The sequence below is a fragment of the Mytilus trossulus genome, chromosome 6 (assembly GCF_036588685.1).
Source record: "Mytilus trossulus isolate FHL-02 chromosome 6, PNRI_Mtr1.1.1.hap1, whole genome shotgun sequence".
NCBI lineage: Eukaryota > Metazoa > Mollusca > Bivalvia > Mytilida > Mytilidae > Mytilus > Mytilus trossulus.
In genome coordinates this window covers 62,462,508-62,480,341 of record NC_086378.1, presented here as the reverse complement: position 1 = coordinate 62,480,341, position 17,834 = coordinate 62,462,508, and the positions used below count along the sequence as shown (strand labels likewise).

At 31.4% G+C, this 17,834-nt stretch overlaps 3 protein-coding genes across 4 annotated transcripts in view; 2 read left to right on the top strand and 1 right to left on the bottom strand.

Annotated features, from left to right (window-relative positions):
* Nucleotides 1–20: 20 nt before the first annotated feature.
* Nucleotides 21–6,819, bottom strand: LOC134722882 (uncharacterized). The gene is made up of 3 exons (XM_063586515.1): nt 6,756–6,819; nt 6,187–6,324; nt 21–252 (listed from the first exon to the last, which is right to left on the bottom strand). The coding sequence occupies exons 1-3, from the start codon at nt 6,817–6,819 to the stop codon at nt 92–94; spliced, it is 363 nt and encodes a 120-aa protein (XP_063442585.1). The 3' UTR covers nt 21–91.
* On the top strand, nt 1,045–4,749 carry LOC134723636 (piggyBac transposable element-derived protein 4-like). The gene is made up of 4 exons (XM_063587194.1): nt 1,045–1,647; nt 2,172–2,657; nt 2,996–3,177; nt 4,080–4,749. The coding sequence occupies exons 1-4, from the start codon at nt 1,046–1,048 to the stop codon at nt 4,406–4,408; spliced, it is 1,599 nt and encodes a 532-aa protein (XP_063443264.1). The 5' UTR covers nt 1,045; the 3' UTR covers nt 4,409–4,749.
* Nucleotides 6,820–7,527: 708 nt separating the features above from the next.
* The window catches only part of LOC134721653 (uncharacterized), a 36,691-nt gene continuing 26,384 nt past the window's right edge, over nt 7,528–17,834 (top strand). For both annotated transcript variants that reach the window (XM_063584792.1, XM_063584791.1), the window contains exon 1: nt 7,528–7,621. In XM_063584792.1, the coding sequence (XP_063440862.1) occupies nt 7,564–7,621 (58 nt within the window). In that variant the 5' untranslated portion in view covers nt 7,528–7,563. The remainder of the gene's footprint in view (nt 7,622–17,834) is intronic.

The following is a 17,834-nucleotide window of genomic DNA, read 5'->3' as shown; positions in this document are numbered from 1 at the left end:
AAACACCTCACTATGTAGGGGATGACTTTTGATGACTTTAACTGTTTGTAGTTTTTTGAAAGACCATAAAGAAGTTTGGAGATATTTTTCTTCACATGTGTTTTATCACCTTTTTTTTTATTATTGAACGAGGTAGTCTTGATTGAGTAGTAGCATCATTATCAGCATGTAAAGTTCCAACTGTATATCCATCCTCAGCCAGCCTTTGGATCATTGAACATGCCATGTCTGGCTCCATACCTTTGCTTGATCCTGCAATACAAAATAAAAATAAAGTGATTGTGTCTAATAAAATAAATAAAATTTCTGTTTTCGAAAATGCTTCCTACTTTTTCCAAGGTCAGGCAAAACAAGAATTCAATTTTTGTTAAAATCAAATTAAGTGTAATTTTGGACCCTTTGGACCTTAATGTAGACCAATTTGAAAACCGGACTAAAATTAAGAATCTAAATACACGGTTAGATTCGGTATATCAAAGAACCCCAATTGTTCAATTTTTGATGATATCAAACAAAGTTTAATTTTGGACCCTTTTGGCACCCTATTTCGTTGGGACCAAAACTCCCCAAATCAACCCAAACCTTCCTTTTGTGGTCATAAACCTTGTGTTAAAATTTCATAGATTTCTGTTAACTTATACTAAAGTTATTGTGCAAAAACCAAGAAAAATGCTTATTTTGGGACCTGTTTTTGGCCTTAATTCCTAAACTGTTGGGACTTAACCCTCTTACTGCGGGAAGGACATATGTGTCCTCCCCTGGCTTACTGCGGGAAGGACATATATGTCCTTTGTGTATTAAATACAGCTGTTTTTCATAGAATGTGCTAAACTACATAGCCCTTCCCTCATTTATTGTATAGATTAAAAATATTAGAATAATTAAAATATTTGTTTTTGTTTACTCTTCTTTTTCGTGAAACGTCATGATTACGTCATAACTTATATGACGTCATAAGACGTAGCATTCGAGTTGACCATTTTGACGGTAAAATAGAGCTAACAAAAAAATGAGCGATTTTGAATCCATGGAATACGACTCAGAAATGTCAGAAATGAATATGGATACAGCGTCCGATTTAGAAGATGAAATGTTAAATCCTGGTCCATGGTTTCCTGTATTTGACACGGAAGAGTTTGACATGCCAGAAATGCAGGAATTTCGGGGAAATCGTCTGGGACCAGTTGATGTTCGGCCGGATGATAAGCCTCATGAATTGTTCCTATCAATGGTGACGGACCCAGAAAATGTGGACAACAATGTGGTGGACCTTCTAGTAAAAGAAACCAACAGATACGCAGAAGATAGGAAAGCAGTCGGAAATTTGAAACCACGATCAAGGCTCCATATGTGGCGTCCAGTCAATAATGAAGAAATGAAAGCTTTTCTGGGACTCCTGCTGCTAATGGGAATAATACAGAAGCCAACATTAGCTTCGTATTGGGAAACACAAGACAAGCTGTGGTTGAGACGAACGCCTTCTTTCCGTTCCGTGATGACAAGGGACCGATTTTTAGCCATTTTGTCTAATCTTCACATCAATAATAACCAGACAGCACTGCCAAGGGACCATCCACAGTATGATCCAATGTATAAAGTGAGACCAGCTATAGATGTATGCAACACGGCATTTAGGAAGAATTACAGGTACCTCATCAATGATTCTTTAATATGATCTCATTTTCATCGAATGAAAAAGTATGTCTGTGACAAGCTATAAATTTCCAGTGGCAAATATTTAAATTACATACAAACTTGGACAGAAGTCAATTGTAAAGAATTACATAAACAAAAACGTAAATAGAACGGTTAAATTACTACACGAACAAATAAAAAAAAAGTAGATACTTCAGTACACAAGTAAATTGATAGATGTTTTTTCCATGCAGAAGCGATCAATTTTAAGAATGCAAGAGGATAGTTTTATCCGATTTGTATTTACTAAATGACAAATTTGCCATGGAATTAGGTTGATTCGGTCAATTTCTGAGCGGTCAATAAATATATTTTTTATCAAAACACGCGTGTATATCATGTATATTAAAATATTACCTCTTTTCGATTTTTTTGATGTTTTATAAAGATTTTAATTGATTAGACCACGACAACATATTTAAAAAAAATCGTTTTAAAATTAAAGTGATTTTCATTAGAAATCTTTTCTACCTCAGGTTAGGAAGAGACATTTGTGTAGATGAAAGAATAGTCGGATTTAAAGGTAGACATAATATCGTCCAATATATTTCAAAGAAAAAGTCCCATCAGTGGGGAGCCAAGCTATGGGTTCTAAGTGAATCTGATACAGGTTATACTGAGCAAGTACAGTTGTACTTTGGAAGACGTAACCGTCAGCAGCCATATCCCAATGGAGTTGGCTATTCAGTTGTTACAGAGTTAGTGGAGCCACATTATAATAAATTTCATCATGTCACAACAGACAGCCTTTTTACCAGTCCTAAACTAACACACGACTTGCTGGGTAATGACACTTACTCCACTGGAACAGTCTTAGCAGGCAGGAAGGGAATGCCATTAAGTTTTAAAACGTTGAAAACCCCTAAAGGAACGGTTAATGCTAAGAAGCAGGGAAATATACTAGCAATTCACTGGTCTGATCGTCGGCAGGTGCGATTTCTTACATCATCTGACCATTGCAGGTTTGTTATGTGCATTTAAGCTATAAATAGATAAGCTGCCTAAGAACCTTCATATTTTCATAATAATGATATTTAAATACATTTGCAATTCGATGTGTTCCGAAAATAGAAATCATAATTTTAATAAGAGTAATATTTGTTATAACAGTAATAGTTATAGAAATAAGAGAAATAGTAAACAACAACACCAACGACAACAACAACTATGATAACTGGCGATGATAACAATAGATAAAAAAGGTGATGAATGATAATGTTCTGTTGTAGGAAAATCTATAATATAAAAGTAGACTTATATTCTATTAGAAATCTTATTTGATAGTTATTTTTATTGCAAGGTTGGAAACTGCTTCAAATTCTAAGGGAAAGGAAAAGGTCGCTCCGGGAGTTGTCCATACTTACAATGAAAACATGGGAGGAGTAGATTTAGGAGATCAACTTTTATCAGTGTATGATCCAGACATACGTTCGGTGAAACTATGGAAAAAGATTCTTGTTAATCTTTTATTGACTGCTTGTGGTTAGTATTAAAGTAACTTACATGTATAATACAATAATAAAATCATATATTGTTCATATACATATATATGCATATATGTATATATATTTACAACTCGTCTAAACATCAACCCAACAATGTTTGATCTGTAAATTTGTTTTCGCAATTTTTTTATCTTTCGTCGCCTGGATTATATACGTATATAAATTGATTCAAATGATATAAAGTATACCAACGTCCGTCTTACATGTCTTATTAGCAAACAATTCAACATGCATATGCTAAATATTAAATTCGTTATCCTCATCATATTAAAGAAGTATCTTAATTAGCTGAGGATGTCAAAAATATAGCGTAGCTGTGTAATAAAAAAAAAAAGGAGATGTGGTATGATTACCAAAGAGACAACTAACCACAAAAGTTTAAATGAAGTAAATGTACTAAGCTATTATAAACAATCGTAATTCCTTCAACTATAAGGGAAAAAAACGTACCGTAAAGTCGGCAATAAAAGACCTCGACATGAATATATGAAACAATTCAATTGAGAAAAATATCGGCATAATTTATGATAAAATAGTTTACTAAAACAAATATGAAAAACATGAACCAACGACAACCACTGAACTACCGGCACTGGTTTGGGACAGGCACTGGAAGAATATGGCGGGGTTTAACAGATTTTAGGGCGCGTTTTATGTTATAAAAAATTGACAACTAATATAGATTTCATACACAAAAGTAGAATGTTATTCTGGCTCATAAAGTCAAATTGTCAATGTACGGCAGCAACACAATGACGTAATCGCTGAAACGATCTTTGGACGTTTTTTCACAGTTAAAACTTAATTATGTAAAATATTTCCAAAAAATAAACTACTATTCATGTTACTATATATATTTTATACTATTCCTGCTTACAGTGAATGCATATATTTGCCACAAGAGATCATTCCTCTTGGGTAGAAAGTTAACCCATCTTCAGTTTCAACAAGAAATTGTGACTGGCTTAGTTGGGGACCATACAATTCAACGAAGAGTTTTGGATAGGAATGGAGAAGGTGCGACTAGTAGAGCAACCTCAGAGCATTTCCTCTTTGAAATCCCTGGAAGAAAAAGAAGGAATTGTGTTTCCTGTCATAACCGGAAGGTTAGAACTTGGTGCCAACAGTGCAGAGAAGGTCTCTGTCTAGGAAAATGTTTCAAGGACTTCCACAAACAAAAGCAACGTCAAGACGTGCACGAAGAGTAAATTAACTTATAAAATTCATTACCACTGTGTACGTCGCTGTATTACTAGATGTATATATACGATTTGTAATGATGTGTGAGGTGAACTGTTTTTGAACAGAATTAAAAATATGAAAATATGTATGTTTTATTTCTGTTGACCAAATAAAAATAAAGATACAATTTAATGCCTCAAACTTAATGACATGAGAAAGACCAATTGTATAGGGTTCAAATAGTTCTTTTAACGATTTCATTAGTTTTTTGTGGTTGTATGACGCTTCGGTAAAAAAAAACTTTTTCTGTTTTGTATTATAAAGTGCTTGACGTTATTTAATTGAAAAGCGCCAAACTTGCTGAAGACGTGACGTTCTAACCTTATGACGTTATGCAATGACATGTAAATAACGTTATTTTAAAAAAAAAATAAACATGTTGACTTTATATCTTAGTAATTTCTCAATTATTTAAGTTAACATACTGTTATTCAAGACTAAATAACAATTTAATATTTTTGATATTTTTTACTGAAATTGTCCCGTTTCTGGACAATGTTTTGATATTTAGCTACGCACTAATAGGGTTAAACTCCCAAAATAAATCCCAACCTTCCTTATGTGGTCATAGACCTTATGTGGTCATAGACCTTATGTTAAAATTTCATAGATTTCTGTGTACTTGTACTAAAGCTATTGTGCAAAAACCAAGAAAAATGCTTATTTTGGGCCTTTTTTGACCCCTAATTCCTTAACTGTTGGGACCATAACAACCAAAAACAATCCCAACCTTCCTTTTATGGTCATAAACGTCATACCAATATATGACCAAAACATTTTCAAATTTTGCGGTCGTATAAAAAAATAATGATATGATTATATTGGCAAACTTTTTGTGAATTTATGATTACTTGGACACCCCCATGAGTGACCTGTATTACAGTAAACATGAACATGGAGAACAGGAAAGTAATTGTGTAACTGTTAACATCCCTATTCCACCTTTCATTACATGACCTTTTAGTCAACACTTACAACAGTTCAAAGGTGTTGAATTTTTATACAAACAACTATCTAAATTCAAAATTATACATCTTTTAAATCAAATAGCACTTTCAATTCGTCTTAAAAGGGTTACAAAAACATTTTTCAAAGTTGTCAACTCTTTCCACTACAAAGCAAAATTCAGAACGGAGAGGGAAACTACATGTATATGACAACTTTTTCATTTCGAAGGTGTCAATTCGTCCCTTTACATACTTCATCCCATAAATTTAAGTTACATTTCTCTTTAAAAATATGACAGATGACCTTCTCAGTGTGTTTAACCATGTTTGTTTACATTTCAGAAATACCAAACTATTTGAAATCTTGTCTTTGATAAAAACAGTGTAACATTTCCATATACTGTAACAGTTAAATGTGAGCAAAACTCATTAAAAGAAAACAAAAATGTGTCCATATTTTACGGATGCCCCACATGCACTTTATGCTTATGTATGTTCAGTGGATCATAAAATTCGGGTTAAAAATATGATTAGGCATTAGAATTAGGAGTATCATATCACAGGGAACATGTGTACTAAGTTTCAAGTTGATGGGACTTGATCAACTTCATGAAAAATTTTACCTGAAGCAGGACAGATGGTTATGGACGAATGAACAGAGAGACCGTAATTGGCGTAAAACATAATGCCCTTCTAGGCGGATTATAAAAAATATGAAAAATAGCAAAGACCCTATACATATATTGAAGTTGAACAGTCCGCCCCTTAATTTCTATGAATTAATCATTATTCTATACCTGTCCAGTTAACATTACACTCAAGTGGTGGCTTTGGTTCATTTTTTCCTATGTGATATTGGCAAATACTACAATTTCTGGTTCTGACGTCAAATTCTACAACTTTCCCAGTATTGACTCCAATTAGACTTGCATGACCTTAAATAATATGTAAAAAAGGGAGACTCAATATTATTTCATTTCATTTTTTGCTAACATATTAACGAGAAAGAAGATATCAAATTGAAAATCTTTGGTGATTTAATAATAAACAGCTGGCCATGAGAGCATGATACCCCGGTTTTTTTTAAAAGAATAAATTAAAGTTCAATTTTGTGACAATAACTTCTCAATGTAATTTCATAAATCCATTAAAAAAAGGGGAGTTTATCTAAATAGAAAAATCCCAGTCACCAAAATTAAGTGTTATAATTAATGCTCAAAACTGAAAAATCACCCTTTTTAAAACCTCATTTGCACTTGTTCAAGTCTGTTTATGTTCTCAGTGATATGAAGGTCCTATGCCGCACTTGCAAATGCTAGAGTTGGTCTGACTAGAGAGATATAGGCTGCATTTCTTACGCTCTTACTGTATTCTCTCATGTTACGTCTAAGGAATCCAATGGATTGTTTTTGTGGCAGTGATGTCAACATGGTGTTTCCATTGCAAGTCCTCGTTTAAATTTACTCCTAAACATTTGACTGGGAAACATTCAAACAACAAAGACAAACAGGCGTATTATGTTCTGTTAAGAAAAATATATTCTAATTTCAAAAATCTATATACATAACAGATCTATATAACTTATTTCACTTTAATTTACAATAATATGCAACAGTGAGGCTTTGCGCTGATTTAGATTTTTAATATTACAAAAACAATTGTAACTCCATATCATCATTCGCACTACCAGTATTGCTAACCATATTAAACTATCAAGTGGTAAAACTGTCAACGAGACACAAGAAACATCTGAAGTAGAACGATGCAATTATGTTTATGAGGAAATATTCGGTTAAATACTATATTCGTATTCAAATGCAGTGTCTATGTTTTTCTAAATTCGTATAAGATATTTTATCAAAACAAGTAATTGAATGTTATCTTGAATTGATAATAAATTTTTAGGAAACACATTTATTGCATGTTTGTGATCTTTTATGTTTCTTAAAAAACATGAACTCATTACAATGTCTTAATTCCAATAGTAAATGTTATTCATTGAAAATTTCATGAGTAGACATTTGTTTATCCTTAATTTAGATATTCACTTATCTATATTAAATAAGTTTATCTTTCAAAACTGATTTTTCATAATCAACAGTTAATTTCCTGTACACATACATGTATGGCTACCTATATCTTCCTGGTTGATACTCTATATACTTGTTGTCAAGATGTTTAAAATACGGATATATATTGTTTTTGAAATGTTAGTTTTCGCCAAAGCCAACGGTGAGTCATATTGTTAATACACTCAGCACAATAATGCTCCTAATATGACATTCATTATATTATTGTGCGAATTTAACTATCAAGAACAATTTGTGTCTACAACTTTTTAAAGATAATCATGGTTTCTCATGACCATCTACAGACTATATACATGTATTGTATGTTATTCATCTTGCAGTGTATTTAGTTCGAATTTTTTAACTTATCTTCGTTGATACAAATAATGATTTGTTATATTTGTGTTTTTGGTCTTTTTGTCTTTTGGTCTTTCGCAAGCATCAAAGCAAAAATTGCGAAAGCTTTCTTTCACATTTATTTTAAGTCAGTTTATCCAGAAAACATTTTCTCTACCTAAAAGCATTGAAAAAACTAATACATTTTGGCCCTGTTTAAACAAAGTAATTATCAGTTTTTTTAACTACTTGTACATGAAAAATTGTTCACACCGTGTACTCGTGCTTTAAATGTACATTACATAGAATTGAAGTATATTTTTTGTATCATTCAAACGCAAACCTATTCGTAATAAAAAAAAAAAAATATGTGCCTGTTTTTCTGGTTAGTTGCAAAGATCTGCATTTTGAGGACAAAATATTCCTGTCGTCGTGTTTTAGATAAGGTTATTTCTAGCAGTAAGATCAATTCCAGACTATTCATTTCTGAAATCATCCCATGGTTTACTGAGGAATAGAGATATGGTCCTTTTAATTCCTTCCGATTGGCCGTAACGCACTTGCCAAAGTTGAGCGTCAGTTTGGCTTATCAGAACGGGCATTAAATCCGATGTCTAGTGTACAAATAAACTCATCATAGATACAAGGATTGAATTTTGTATTTGCACCAGACGCAAAGTTTCATCAGTTAAAAAGGCCAAATAAAATACAAAGTAGAAGAAGCCTTGATGACTAAAAATTTTGCCAATTGCAGCTATAGTTATCTATATGCCTGAAGTAGAAAATTTATAATTATGATCATATCATTCATTTCAACACAGAAGTGAGAAAGAGTGCCACGCTCTCTGCATTTTAAGAACCTTCGCAACAACTCTTTAAGGGATACGTACGTTGCCTGTTGCAAGGCACAATTTCTGTGTTATCCAATAAACATATACTTCCATTGTCCAATGACAGCCCGAATTGCCCAGATCTTTATCATGGACGGCCTCTTAAACATGACCAACCTATTGTTTTTTTTTATGAAATTGTTCCTCTACAGAACATGAATGAAATATTTGCCACTGACACACATTTAGGCAAACAGCAATCAAGCAATAATTTTTAAAATCCTGTTTTCACCTATTGCACCTCTGTTTAACCTACTTTATCATGTCATCTGTATACAATGTAAATCGTATAGTTTACAAAATCAATAGAACGATTTATTTAAGGTACCAATCATTCATCTTCTTGAAAGAAGCAATTTCTTTATTACTAAAAAAAATACGTAATTGGGTTTTTTTTTTCGTTTTTTTTCTCATTAACATAAAGAAACATTTTTAAAATCTCCATGATATTGAATGTACCTGTACTTTTTTTCCATTGAAGTCAAAGTGCGCGAATTACTGTGCGCCCAACTGATAATTTGTTTTTGCAGTAGTATATTATGTACATATAAATCCAACTTCAGAAGCAAGGTTGTCGGCTCTCCTGCGTCTGATTGCCGAGTTTATGAACTTCGGTCCTTGCTTTGAAGTGGATATAAATCGTGTGTACATGTTTATACTGATGTGAAAAATTTACATGCACAAGTTATTACAACCGATGTACAAATGAGAACAAATGTAATGTGCAACCAGTGTCCATTACATGAAACTTATTGTAAACAGGTTTACGTGACGTTTGGTGTGAACACGGCCATGTATCACCAATGCTGCTCAATAGGAATTCAGCAAAGTGGAAAGGGATTTATATAAGTTGCTACAACTTGTTATCCCAATCCAATATAAATAAATATGTTTCAACTAAACTAGGATGTTTTACATTGAGCTTTGTTGACAATCACACTAACAGTCAATGGAAGAAGCGAATCTTCTGTTGTGGAGTCGACCACACCTTCCACTTTCATGACACGTATATCTTTAAAAAAAAAATGAATCATAAAAGCTTCCTTATGTGTAGGAATATCGGATATGTGTTATTTCGATGCGGCAATGAAGGCATTTATAAGTTGTAACATAAGTGAAGAATAATTTTGATACTTAGCTATTTAATTACTATGATGTTTTTAAAACCTTCATTTTTAAAAGACGCGACCGATTCATTTTGACGTTTAGCAGTGTCCTTTAAAGGGGCACTAGCTACGAGATATATATATATAAAAAAATTGTTCAATCATTAATGAAAGTAAAATAGTGAAATAGTTATTCGCATTTAGCAGCCAGCATTGTTTAATTTTTTCAAAATAAGCTAAAAAAAACATTTATAATGAATTAAAAATTTGCAAGTGAATAATTCGACCTCATTGAATTCGTATCTACTTTAAGTTAGCTATAGATGGATAACCCGTGAATTGTATGTGTAAAGTTATTTAAGGAAAAGAATGTCATCATAAAAAGTGAAACAAAGGTAAATCATTTGATTGACTGATTCGATCCACAAAAAATCATTCTTATACAGGTAAAAACGATGATAAACATATATTTTTGTGTGGACACAGATCAGTGTGGATAGTATATATGAATGTGTGACAGTGTTTTCTGACAAAAGGAGTTCTCTGTTTTTTTCAATAGGGTTCTATGTTATTAACTGTGTTGCACAATGACAGCCAACCTGAGCATCAGGAGTGTTGTTTATTTAATATTAAGTTGTTTATGTTCAAGACTGTCATGGAAGAAACACTGATTGCATTGACTACCTAATAATTATGATGGAATATGTTTCACATCTTTGACTTGGATACATTTTACAGCTAGGAGAGGAACACATATTAGTTCAATTGTTTATGATGTAATTTTTTTATATGGAACATGGTATCTGAGAACATGTATTTGCGTACTATGTGAATGGTTCTATTTATGTTACTTCGTGGTTGGTTTAAATGTTGAAATTGTTTCTCAGATTAGCAGACATTTAGTGTTTTTTAAAGTAATGACAATGCCTGACATGATGCTTGGGGCTAGATGAGCTAGAAAGTAAACTTCTGTGTTATTAATTCTTCGAAAAATATCTTCTCCAAAGCCTGGTGAAAGCAAAAATAAGTTTTGACCAGTATAAAAATGATATCAACAAAAGAACCTTTGTGAGCATGCTTCAAAGACTCATAACTGCTACAGAAGTCATCTGACTAAATTTCTGATGGATATGAACATCTACTTAATATGTATAGATTATCGGGGTTTCTACACATTGATATCTTAAAATATCAGCTGCGAGCCACACTGTGAACCTTTTTGGCGAGTTATAGTATTCAAAATGAAAAAAGTTTGCAAAACTATTCTTGTTTTCAATTTTTTTGTGTAATATATATGTATACAAATAAAAGTGATACCAGAACAGTAAGGCAGTTTTGTTGTGGTATGAATTTCAAAGTGCAGTAAAAGATTTACTGTTAATTCACGCAAATTAAGAAATAAACGAATGAATGATAAATGTTCAACAATGAAATATAATTTTAGAAATCAATTAGGCCGGATAGGCCTTATAAATGTTGTTCTTTTTTTTGTTTGTTAACAAACTGAATGGTCATTTACACTCAGGACTGAGTCGTCAGTAGGCAGTACAGATGTATCAAAAAGTGTAACAAAACCACCTAGCATCATATTGCTTAGCTTATTGTACGAGAAGCAATGTTACGTAAATTTGTGCTTTTTTTTTTAATTTGGCTTCTGGACAAAAAATGTATGGTTCAAATCTAAATAAAATGCTTTAATCTCCCCATTACTACTTATCGGTACATTGTGCATATAATTAATGTTACTTTGACAATGCATTGTGCCAATGACAGTTGTCTGTCAAATCATTATTTCACAAAGAATGAAATGCATGACAATGAACTAAGCTCAAAGCAAAGCTCTTTAATAATTTACTTAGACAAAAAAACTCAATCCAGTGAAATACACAGTAATACAGGTCACACATGAACATCCATCCGCCAGAACCACATCTCACAAACATGCCATACCACATGGTTGGATCAGAAGTCCTGAAAAAGACATGAACTTTTTTATTGTATTTTCAGTATATTTACACCGGTTAACACCTTCACAAATGTGTGGTATAATCATTCAGTATATAGCAAATAACAATCGCTTTATGCACAAATTGATATAGATTGAGTGTCCCTCTGTCGGAAATAAGTACACGCCTCCACCTAATCCTAGTAAACTTAGGAAACATTCAAAACTATTAAAAGAAAATTAGACTTCGTCAGTGTCTATTTATATTATCATCACCACTGAATCAATAATATATGTATACATATATATATATATATATATATAAGACTAAAATTGACATCCGGCCTTTACTCAACCTTCATTCCTAAAGCGGATGTTCATATCTGACTTCCTTATAAAATAAGATTCCAAATCTACGACCAATGAAATACCACTCTAATAGACTAGCTGCAATGAAATCACAGTTTTCTAAAATGGTAGGTGGAACCTATAACTCAAAAAATTTTAAACAAAATATTTTAAATCTTGCAGATACATGTAATTATTATTCTTCTCAATAATTCGCTATATTTTTTCTTGTTTTGTCTATCATGTCTATTGTTCCAGACTGTTTATTGATCTCTAGGTGTCTTTCAATTACATCCAGTTTGGTGTTTGATTGATGTCTGATTGTTGCACATGCAATATATTGATGTGGGATTTGTTTATATAAATAACAACTATTCCCTTAAATTCAAATAAAGTGGATGTAAGAAATTACAGGCAACCACACCACCTTCAAAATTATGAAAACCCCATACTGTATATTGGGCTGTAAAAGAGCCCAACATGGTTCTATGTTGCGCATGTGTCAACTATGGAAGACGTCTTTTTGAATTGTGAAAATTTATGATAAAAATATTGTGATTTTGGATTTAACTTGCAACAAATTTGTGAACCTGACTATGTTTTATGAACATTATAACTGATGAATTCCAAAAAGAGTGAAAAAAATGAAAGAAAAAGGAAGAATTCAAAAGGACAAAACTCAAGTGGTGAGAAACCTAGTAAAATAAAACAGAAAACTACTCACACTGTTGATAAAGGTAACAAAAATGTAAACAAAGAGACCTGTAATAAAGGAGTAGCGAAAAATAACAATGTCAAAACGGCAAAAATGAACACTTAGCGTTCTCGATTCGCTCTCCGATAAAATGAGCAAGTTTCATTCAACTTTAAATACACTGGTGTCAAACGTTGACAATGTAACAAAACGAGTCGTCGAAATTGAACAGAGTTTAGAATTTCTAAATACAAAATATGAGACCAGTAAACAAGAACACGATATAGTTAAGAAAGACATAAAAGAAATCAAACAATGTTATACAGATGTAAGTTCAAATATAACACATTTCTGCACGGATCTTGAAGACCTCAAAGAACGTCATATTGATTTACAGACCCGCTCTATGCGGGAAAATCTTGTATTCTCTGGAATACCTCAAACAAACCCTGGAGAAGAAAGTGAGGAAACGGAACAAATACTCCTAAACTTTATGAAAACCAGTTTAAAAATAGAAAGTCCAGTTGAATTCCAACGTGCTCACCGATTCGGGAAATCCGACAAAAATATGAGACCGATAGTCTGTAGATTTAAAACATTTAAAGATCGTGAAATAGTTAAAAAATCAGCCAAAGAGTTAAAAGGAACAAAGTACGGGATAAGTGAACAATACCCGAAAGAAATAAATGACAGGCGCAAAGTATTATGGCCTTACTTCAAAGAAGCTAAACATCAACAGAAAAAGGCGTATCTTAAACGAGATAAACTTTTTATAGATGGTACCGAGTTTATAATCCCAGACGTCGAAAACGAGCAACCGACTAATAGAAAACGTAATACACAACAGACGTATGAACAGCAAGGGGCTAAACCTAAGAAGACCCAAAGAAGACCCCAGGATGGACATTCTCGACCAGGTCATAAATAGGTGAACCATGGAGGATCAGATGATCGTAGTAAACGTGACTACTCTAGTGGAACTGACGACCTCTCGTGCAATGAAAAAAACTCATACTGTACATAAAGATTATAATAACATTTGTCTTTTATATTTAAATGTATGCGGTATTAAACAGAAGTTGTTATATCCAGAATTTGAATCACTGTTAAATAATTATGACATTCTGTGTTTAACAGAAACTAAATTAGATGACCTTGATGAAATACAATGTAATGATTTCATATTTCATCTTAAAAATCGAAAGAAATTTATTAACAAATCAGGGGGTATTGCCCTTGGGTATAAAAGTTATTTAGAAAGTTTTATTAAACCAATTACAACCGACTGTCAATTTGTACTTTGGTTCAGTATCGATAAAAAAAGTTTTTGATTCACCGGAAAATGTTATATTTGGTATTGTTTATGTACCGCCTGAAAATAGTTCATATTCTTCGGTTGAGGCATTTAATGATATTGAAAGAGAATTTCATAAATTTAATGAAAATACAAACCTGATTTGTTTAGTTGGAGATTTTAATGCTCGAACTGGAAATTTAAGAGATTATATAGAAAATAATGATACAGATGACTATTTTGTCAATAATGTTATAGATATCACAGAACTTACTGATATTAAAATTTTAGATGAATTGTGTATTCCAAAACATAGAAATAGTCCTGGTTTAGTTGTCAATAATTTTGGGAGAAAACTTGTAGATTTTTGTAAAAATAATAATGTATTTATATACAATGGCAGAATTGAAAATGACAAAGCTGGGAAATCAACCAGCAAAAACTTGAGTGTAGTAGATTATGCCTTGAGCACGGCTCATTTATTTAAATTTGTAAAACATTTTGAAGTACTAGAATTTAGCAAATTGTACTCAGATATTCATTCGCCACTCTCACTTGTTTTATGAGAGATTAGGCCTGAATTTATACATCAAAACGAATGTGATAGAAACATTCCAGTAAGAATTAAACCATGGAAATTTGAGAAATCTTTGGATTTTAAAAATAATATTGATCTTTCACGAGTTGAAGCAGTTCTAGAAAATTTAGACATTTTGAATACAAATACGACGGATGTTCAGAAAGACAGCGTAAATCAAGTTGTACAAGAAATTTCTAATATACTTTTAGAATCTTCAAAAAATTCTCTGGGTTTAACTTGCGGAAAGCAAAGTTCTGAAAATTCTAAAAAGCAGCCAAACAAGTTATGGTTTAATTCTGACTGTTATAAAGCTAGAAAGGAGCTTAGGAGAGCTAAGCGGCTATATAAACATTATGGTTCAAATGTATTTAAACATAGAGTTAAAATTTCTGAAATGTATTATAAAAATATTATGGATGAAAATATAATTAAATTTAATCGTGATATGCGTAAAAAGATGAAATATGTAAGAGTAAAAAATTTGAAAGAATTTTGGAAAATCCTTAATCAAGATAGAAAAAGAGAGAAATCAAAAATTTCTCTTGAAACACTATTCCATTTTTTTAAAGATCTGAATAAAAACAAACACGACAAAAGAGAAGATTTTAGTATACAAAATAACATGGATCCAGAAAACTCCAATGAAATTTTAAATGGAGAAATTACTAAAGATGAGATAAAAAAAGCTGTAAAAAATGCCAAAAATAATATAGCACCAGGAGAAGATAAAATAATTAATGAATATATTTGTTCTTCTTTGGATAGCATGATAGATATTTATGTTCAATTATTTAATTTAGTTTTTGATTCAGGTATTTTGCCTGAAGCATGGCTTATAGGTCACATGATATCAGTATACAAAAACAAAGGAGACCAGATGAATCCTAAAAATTATAGACCTATTACATTGTTATCTTGTTTAGGAAAAGTTTTTACATCCATTTTGAATGATAGATTAAATATTATTATAGAAGAATATAAATTATTACATGAAAACCAAGCTGGTTTTAGGCATAGTTATTCAACAAATGATCACATATTTGCATTGTATGCATTATTTGAATTACTCTCTCTCAAAAAGGAAAAGCTGCACTGTGCATTTGTCGATTTCGAAAAAGCATTCGACTTTGAAACTCATTATTTTTTAAGCTTGTTCATTCAAATATTACTGGCAAATTTTTAAGAATTATTCAAAATATGTATGAAAATGTAAAGTCATGTATTAAACATAACAATGAAACTTCGGAGATCTTTTTCTCTGAAATTGGAGTAAGACAGGGAGAAAATTTATCGCCTGTATTATTTTCACTATATTTAAATGATTTGCAATCATATTTAGAATCAACAGATATTAAAGGTTTAGAATATATTAGCAAAGATGCTGAAAATGAACTTACAGTGTATTTAAAAATATTTTTGCTTTTATATGCAGATGACACCATTTTATTAGCAGAATCGGTTGAAGATCTACAACTTATGCTTGATAATTTTTCAGAATATTGTCTCATGTGGAAACTTAAAGTAAATGTAGAGAAAACTAAAGTTTTAGTTTTTTCAAAAGGCAGGATGTCAAAAAACACAAAATTTTATTTAAAAAAAAATGAGCTTGAAATAGTTAAAGATTATAAATATCTTGGTATATTCTTTTGTAAAAGTGGATCATTTTTGTCTACAAGAAAGTATCTTAAGGAACAAGCAACTAAAGCTATGTTTAGATTATTGAAGAAATGTAGAAAAAATAACTTATCTATTGAATGTCAAATTGATTCGTTTAAAAAATTAGTAGAACCTGTAATACTTTATGGATCAGAAATTTGGGGTTTTGAAAATTTAGATGTTCTTGAAAGTATACAGTTGCGATTTTATAAAATTATTTTGCACTTGAAGCAATCTACACCCAATTTTATTGTATATGGTGAGCTAGGAATATTTCCTTTATCGATACAAATAAAGATACGTATGATAAATTTCTGGTGTAGACTTGTTAGAGGAAATGAAACAAAATTTTCATCCTTATTATATAAATTGTTACATGTTTACTAAACAGATTATGGTTATGAATCTAAGTGGTTAAAGTTTATAAAGAATATTTTAGATGATTGTGGTATGTCAAATGTTTGGCAAAACCAAACTGTTTTTTCGTCATTATGGATTTCAAAGTGTATTGAACAGAAACTAAAGGATCAATTTATACAATTTTGGTATTCAGAAATGTCCAAATCTCCTAAGGCATTGTGCTATAGATTATTTAAAACACATTTTTGTTTTGAAAATTATATCTCAGAATTATCACCCTATTATATGTACATCCTTTGTAAATTTAGATGTGGTAGTCACCGATTACCAGTCGAGACCGGCAGATGGCGTAATTTACCAAGAAGCGAAAGTGTGTGCTCTCTATGTGACTCTATGGATATCGGTGATGAATACCACTATATAATGACATGTAGCTACTTTATCAAGGAAAGAATAAATCTGCTTCCCCCTTTTTGTAACGAAAATGTTAACATTTATAAGTTTTAACAGCTATTTGCTTCCAACAATGTAATTGTATTAGAAAAACTATGTAAATTTATAAAGAACGTCCAAGAGAAGGTCGTTCCTCCAGGTTAGAACTTCTTAGTATCACTTTATATATGTATATGTAATTCACACATGCTATATAAGTTTGTACATTGTTAATATGTATATGTTCTCTGTAACAATTGTTTTAAGAGAATAAAGTATTCATTCATTCATTCATTGCCATACAGTTTTAAACTTCATATTGATAAGATTCAAGATTTATTAATTAATCTAAAATATGAAATTAAACATACCTAGAAAAATCCAATAGCACGAGTTCGCTTAATCTATATATATCTATATTTATGTCTACCTCGCTAATATGGTCATCGGATGACTTTGGAGGTCAACTCTATAGTAAATTAGATGGCGTCTAGACTAAAATACACACGAAACGAAGCTACGTATTAGCATGCCCATGTTCTGTAAATTGTTTATTTTAGCATTTTAATAGTATGGATAAATGTTTTACATTGTTCTAAACCAAAAATAAGAATTTGAGTCAAATCGGTTAATACAATTGACAGATAGTGTCCTTTAAAACTGCGTATTAACATATATAAGCCTTTCCTGTCAGTGGATTGAAAAACCTATTATAAATCAACAATTTGATGTAAC

Excerpts from the sequence above, each read along its gene's own strand:
- LOC134722882 (XM_063586515.1), bottom strand. The coding sequence starts at position 6,819 with ATGTTGACATCACTGCCACAAAAACAATCCATTGGATTCCTTAGACGT. Across the intron at positions 6,325-6,755 it reads ACGTAACATGAGAGAATACA|GTCATGCAAGTCTAATTGGA; the intron begins GTAAGAGCGTAA and ends ATATTATTTAAG. Across the intron at positions 253-6,186 it reads GTGTAATGTTAACTGGACAG|GATCAAGCAAAGGTATGGAG; the intron begins GTATAGAATAAT and ends TTTGTATTGCAG.
- LOC134723636 (XM_063587194.1), top strand. The coding sequence starts at position 1,046 with ATGTCAGAAATGAATATGGATACAGCGTCCGATTTAGAAGATGAAATG. Across the intron at positions 1,648-2,171 it reads GCATTTAGGAAGAATTACAG|GTTAGGAAGAGACATTTGTG; the intron begins GTACCTCATCAA and ends TTTCTACCTCAG. Across the intron at positions 2,658-2,995 it reads ACATCATCTGACCATTGCAG|GTTGGAAACTGCTTCAAATT; the intron begins GTTTGTTATGTG and ends TTTTATTGCAAG.